Below are 6,007 nucleotides of genomic sequence, written 5' to 3'. Positions count from 1 at the left end.
TTGCATAGCTCCAAAGTCTCTATAATGAAAAAGAAGAAGAACTCATTCGGGTTTCAATACTGTGAGAGTCACCAATACAAACACCAAAGTCATGTTCGAAAGTCAGTTCGGTTTCCACCGTAAGTGTGTGCGTGTGAGTGCGGTGTCATGTCAAAATTTCTCCCAACTGACATGGCTGTCAGATGCCAGTTCAAACAATGCCGCCCGTTAACCCTGGGACCCCAAGCTCAATCGACCGTTAGATACTTGATTACATTGATTAACACTTTTTGTTTGCTTTTATTTCGTTTATATAAAGGTCATGCTAAGACACCAATCTATCTGTAAACAAGAACTAAAGACTTGTATATATTTAAAAGCTGCCTCTAGCCACTTTCAGTTATGGTTTAAGGTACGCACAATCAGCCTTGGTCTAAGAAAGGTTAGAGGGACACAACATTCTCATATCGCAAAAGTGAAGAAAACAACACAAAGATTATATATTTTCCGTATCTCATTTCTGGAATAAGTGCGCGAGCGCTTCTGTATTTTACGCGATTTATCTCTTGATCATTTCCATCGGGTACATTGTAATAGTAAAATTAAAGGGAAACTCAAACATTCCTGATGTCTGCTGCTTCTAATTTGCAAAACCTATCCAAAACTAACCGTTTTGTTTTCCTCCAAGCGATGGGTCTTGCCTAATCCCTCTTACGCCGCGGGTTCCGTGTTTCGCTATTGTGAGTCTTGGTACGCACCACAGCACAGTGCGCCACCACCTGGCTGGCTCTTCTCTCTCTTCCAATTACCGTTACAAAATCAAACAAGGGCGATACGCCGAAAAAGGTATCCTTCGTCCGTCCGGGTGACGCGTCCTTACAAATCCTCATCCTCGTCGGGCAGCGCTGTGGCCTGTGCTTCTTCCAAATCTTTCTCGATCTGCACTTGCCAGTCCTTATCCATTTTCACCTCCGGTGGCAGCAGGGCGGGCATGGCAACGAACTCCAGGTTCGGATCACCGACCAGCTTGCGGGCCAACCACAGGAAAGGTTTCTCGAAGTTGTAGTTCGACTTGGCCGAGATATCGTAGTACTTTGTGTTGTCGGAGAGTGAAACAAAAGCAAATGATTAAGCAAACAATAGTTTGACTGGGGCTATATATGCTTACCTGCAGATTCTTCTTCCGGTGGAACACAATCGACTTTGCTTTCACTTTGCGGTCCTTGATGTCTACCTTGTTGCCGCACAGGACGATCGGTATGTTTTCGCACACTCGCACCAGATCTCGGTGCCAGTTCGGAACGTTTTTGTACGTCACGCGCGAAGTCACGTCGAACATGATGATGGCACACTGTCCCTGGATGTAGTAGCCATCGCGCAAGCCTCCGAACTTTTCCTGTCCGGCAGTATCCCACACGTTGAACCGAATGGCGCCACGGTTCGTGTGGAACACCAGCGGGTGCACTTCGACGCCGAGGGTGGCCACATACTTTTTCTCGAACTCGCCCGTCATGTGCCGTTTGACGAATGTCGTTTTGCCGGTACCACCGTCGCCGACCAGGACGCATTTGAACGTGGGCATATCAGCTTCTGCCATCGTTGTTTGGGTTATGGTGTTGGGTAATGCACTACAAAACAGAGCAGGGATCAGGTGGCTTTGCAGTCTCGTCGAGCTACCGGTTGTTTCTCAGCAAATTCAACACAGTATAACCAGCAGATATCCTTTTCGCTCTGAAGTGTGTCTACAATGCATACAACCGTACAAAAAAGGGGGAAACAATTAAAAATATATCTTTCTATAACATTCAAGCAAATAAAGCGCGCCCAAAATCGTTTTCCCAGAACTGTCGCCATTTCTACGCTTCTTAAAATATCCTCCCAGCCAGCAGTACAGCTCCTAGTAAGGATCGCGCGTGTATTGTATTCATGTTTTTGGGTGAAAAAGTATTGCATCCATAAAAGCGCGCCGAGCGCGTCGAGAAAGTTCTTTGCAATGACAGACAATGACACTCACAGACGACGCGCCGTCGATTCTTTGGCAACATTGATCGCATCAGTGAAAATCTTTGCACTCGCCGAAGTTTAGCTCTCTTCGTTGGCAACTACGGAAAACAGCTATGCGCCAGGGAGACAGCCGGAGAAGAAAAAGAAATTTGGTTGCACTGCGAACCAACTCGGATTCTATTAGTGACAAATAAAGCATCTAAAAGCGCGCCGTTCATTTAGCAAACCATGACTTCTGTGAAGCAGCCTAACAAGGCGAAATTTGCCCCGGTTCTGGATCCTAGATCCAAGTAACGCAGAAAAGAAAACACCCTTGGCGTTGATTTTTCTACCCAAAAATGTGTAACCGGAGGTAGGCCGGAAAAAGGGTCGCTCTCATCATCATGATGGACGGAATTACGACAGTTGAGACATCGACGAGCCCGAACGGAAAGTCACCGCTGTCAAAGTTTCAACCAGCGCACGCTTCTGTTTCCGCGCCGCCGGCAACCTTCAACGTCCGTCTTTCGTTGGCGCTTCCAAGAAGAAGGAACAGCAGATGCGCTGGCGTGAGCATTATTTCGCTTCCGCAACTACACACAGCATTGGCGTAGGTTCGACAGAGCCCCCCGGACAGAAAGCGGGAACTGGGCGATACCAATGTAAGTACCGATCTCGTGCATTTTCTAATAATTCATGACGCTCCCGGCGCTGCCACCATGAACATTTCTCCGCATCAACCGCGCTCGACGGCTTACGCCGGCAATTTTCCGCACCCGCTGCCGGTTTTGTCTCACATCACACGAATTACGGTGTACATTTTCCATACTACTTCCGGTGCCCGTTATTAGTCACTAGTTTGTACACTTAAGATGCGCTCTTTTCGCGATGCAAACGGTGACCAAAATTACACTTTTCCCGGATTATTACTTACAAAGTGCTTCAACACACGACGAAACGCAAAGCCGAACGACTCGAAACAGGGCTAACCAACGAATATGACATCAGTTGAGTGAGGCGCGAAAATGCACTGAAACATCAGATAGTGGTCCTGCTTACACTCTAGGCTACGCTGTGGGCAGAGCGAGAAGCAACACAAGCGGAAACTGCGATAGAAAATTTTTCCAATTCAAGATAGCTGTCGGTTTCTCACGCCAGCAGCAGACGCTTGAAGCAACCGTTATTCTTTTTAGACTAGTTTGGGTGTAATTTTGTAAAATGCGCACAATGTAAGAACGGATTTTTTGAACACTAAAGGCAAGCTAAAAACGGACGTTTGTTTTATTTTTAGTTTCTTATTGCCATAGGTCAATTAAAAAAATCCCATAGATACTTTAACTACTTGAGCGTGCGGTTGGAAAAGTATTTCAAGAATTTGAACGTTTGTAAGATTCTTACAGACTGCAAAAACACCTGCCGTTTAAAAACGTTACGGCATCGATGGAATGGTTCCTATTGTTCGGTGCAAACATCGTCACGATAGAGATAACAGAGATTAAAAAAAGAGAACGTAAATAATAAACAACTCGTAAATGAAAGGACGGATTTGCTCGGTGAATTTATATCTCTTCAGTACAGTTTCAATTTCTTGCAGACAGTGACCGAACCTACGTTACGATGAAGCAGTTCAACTTTAAAGGTTTGATGGCTCCCGTTTTCACACCTTACTTAAATGGATGGTAAGTAATGTTATTACAAACTGGCAAACCTTAATGACTCCGATTAATATTGTAGTGAAGAGATAAACTTCGACGCCATTGAACCGTACGTTCAGATGCTAAAGGCAAAGAACGTAGGCGGAATCCTTGTCAACGGTACATCCGGCGAGGGAATGCTGCTGAGCGTTGGGGAACGAATTGCTGTAACGGAGGCTTGGCAACGATCGTGCCGAAAGCATGGCATATCGATGATGGTGCAAATCGGAGGAGCACCCTTTCCGGATGTAGTGCAACTGGCCACACACGCTGCAAAGATGGACGCCGATGCGGTTCTTTGTCTACCGGAACTGTACTTCAAGCCCAAGACAAGCGTCTCATTAGTAGCGTATCTGGGGGCTGTGGCAAAGCATTGTCCAACCATCCCATTTTTCTACTACCACATTCCGATGTTCACCGATGTAAACGGTAAGCGTCAGGTGATGCTTTGATGCTAGGGTACCAGTCTTTTTACTTAAACACTTTTCCTTGTAGTTCACATGCCAACGTTCCTTGATTTGGCCGAAAAAGAGATTGCAAATTTTCGTGGCATTAAGTATACGAGCGGAGATCTCGACCAAGGCAGCGCCTGCTTGAAGGAGGGTCGTCAAATATTTCTAGGAGCCGATACGATCTTGTGCGGGGCTGTGGCTGCGGGTTTCGATTGTTTCATTATGACCACCATCAATATCTGTCCGGAAATGGCCTTTAAAATTATAGCTGACACAAATCGCGGGGCCTTAGATGAGGCTCGGAAAGAACAGCGCGCTCTTAACGAGCGCATTTCATCCATCCTGCAGCAAGGCGATTGGGTTACGGCCATGAAGAAAGCTTTTGCGGAAAGTTTTCCTTTGATTGCGATGGGTAAGACGCGTCCTCCGCTTAGCTACGCAAAGTGAGTGAGGAGTGTAATGGATCAGAATGCTTCTTTATTGAAACAGAAAGCTAACTTTATCAGTGCTTGCTCAATGACTATCCATAAATTGTAGATCCGAAACTAGTAGAATCGTTTGAGGTAAAGGACGTGGCTGTGGCGATAGAACTGTGAGCACCTGCTTCTCCATGTTTACGTTCGTCACGCAAATGAATCCAGCGACATTCGTTTGAATCACATTCTCGTCCGTGTTCTCGGCAAAACTAACCGCCAGTATGTGATGCAACAACTGTGGACCGGGTAGAACGGCCACCAACTTGGTGTAGTTGTCTTCGGCCTTCATACCCAACGGCAGGCACGAATCTGGCAGTGGCGGCGAACCTACTTTGAAAATCTTTATATCGCCAAACTTCACATCGAAGCTATGAGGAAATAATGGCATCTTCGAGCCATAGAAGTACTCTCTAATACGCTGATCTCGGGACTCCGTGCGCTGCGATCGCGTACGCTCGACGACTCCTCCGCTTTTCGGCAGAAACACCACCTGAACGTTCCGCTTTACGTCTCTCAGCAACTCGTTGTAAAGGCGCTCCTGATCCAGCACGAATATTGCGGTCACTTCGAACGCAGTCACCGTGTGCAGGATGTGCGAGTAGCCGGAACCTTTAACCCATCCGCAGGTGTTTATGATCATGCCCGAAGATTTGGCCTTCTTGTTGGCCTGTAGCCGCTCGAGTGTGGTTTCGGCCAGCTTCGAGATGAGCACATCGTAGAATGTTTTATTTCCCGACGGAGAGTTATGACCGTAGTGGTAGACCAGCGGCGCTTGCTGGGAAAATCCGTCCGCTACCGGAGAAGGTCTTTCTACCAGCAATGCTCCGATTGTACCGGGAATGGCAATTCCTCCTTGGCCTACGTCCAGGTCAACGTAAATTGGTCTACGCCCGAGACGCACGGCGTAGTTCAGAAATATTCGGCACAGTGTCGTTTTGCCGACGTCCATTGGACCAACGACCATCACGATCGGGCCTTGGGCGTCCTGTTGTTCCGCTTTTTTTCTCAAATGCTCGAGCGCCGAGTTGGCGTTCAAGTACATTACCATCGGTGTTTCCTTGGCAACGTACGCTACGTCCGGTTTCCCTCGTAGCTCAATCGTGCAGCCGTGGTACGTGAATATGGCTACCTTTGCTCCAGTGAAAAATTCATACGGCTTTTTTACCACCAGTTCTGTGCCGAACAGTTCCGCTTGGCCATTCAGCAGCTAAAAGTAAAGTGGGCCATTAAACATGCTTGTACAATCCTGGTCTCGCAGTACGGAAAAGCTTGTTTATACTCACGACTACCGCTACTTTTTCATTTTTATTTTCTATTTCGAACCGCAGTTCTGAGTCAGGTTCAAGCTTGTAGTCCGTCTTCGGAATCGCTTTGTCGTCGGACATGTTTCTTGGTGTATTTTACAATCGTCAACAAGCAAGAA

General features: G+C 47.0%; 3 protein-coding genes across 5 annotated transcripts; 1 reads left to right on the top strand and 2 right to left on the bottom strand.

Moving 5' to 3' along the window:
- Positions 1-438: 438 nt before the first annotated feature.
- On the bottom strand, positions 439-2,948 carry LOC128268439 (GTP-binding nuclear protein Ran). Its single transcript, XM_053005532.1, has 3 exons — positions 2,897-2,948; positions 1,148-1,721; positions 439-1,071 (listed from the first exon to the last, which is right to left on the bottom strand). Exons 2-3 carry the CDS (start codon positions 1,574-1,576, stop codon positions 856-858), a joined length of 645 nt encoding a protein of 214 aa, XP_052861492.1. The 5' UTR covers positions 1,577-1,721; positions 2,897-2,948; the 3' UTR covers positions 439-855.
- LOC128268438 (N-acetylneuraminate lyase A-like) lies at positions 2,281-4,616 on the top strand. 3 transcript variants are annotated; one of them, XM_053005531.1, is made up of 4 exons: positions 2,281-2,624; positions 3,589-3,641; positions 3,697-4,085; positions 4,152-4,616. In XM_053005531.1, the coding sequence occupies exons 2-4, from the start codon at positions 3,607-3,609 to the stop codon at positions 4,553-4,555; spliced, it is 828 nt and encodes a 275-aa protein (XP_052861491.1). In that variant the 5' UTR covers positions 2,281-2,624; positions 3,589-3,606; the 3' UTR covers positions 4,556-4,616. The 3 variants fall into 3 exon arrangements, with proteins under 3 accessions (XP_052861491.1, XP_052861489.1, XP_052861490.1); XM_053005529.1 differs by having other exon boundaries at positions 2,282-2,624; positions 3,557-3,641; XM_053005530.1 differs by lacking the exon at positions 2,281-2,624 and having other exon boundaries at positions 3,528-3,641.
- LOC128268437 (protein CLP1 homolog) lies at positions 4,572-5,993 on the bottom strand. Its single transcript, XM_053005527.1, has 2 exons — positions 5,868-5,993; positions 4,572-5,791 (listed from the first exon to the last, which is right to left on the bottom strand). The coding sequence occupies exons 1-2, from the start codon at positions 5,967-5,969 to the stop codon at positions 4,622-4,624; spliced, it is 1,272 nt and encodes a 423-aa protein (XP_052861487.1). The 5' UTR covers positions 5,970-5,993; the 3' UTR covers positions 4,572-4,621.
- Between the last annotated feature and the right edge of the window lie 14 nt (positions 5,994-6,007).

Source organism: Anopheles cruzii, chromosome 2 (genome assembly GCF_943734635.1).
Source record: "Anopheles cruzii chromosome 2, idAnoCruzAS_RS32_06, whole genome shotgun sequence".
In the NCBI taxonomy this organism is placed as follows: domain Eukaryota; kingdom Metazoa; phylum Arthropoda; class Insecta; order Diptera; family Culicidae; genus Anopheles; species Anopheles cruzii.
This window is presented reverse-complemented; position numbering and strand designations above follow the sequence as displayed.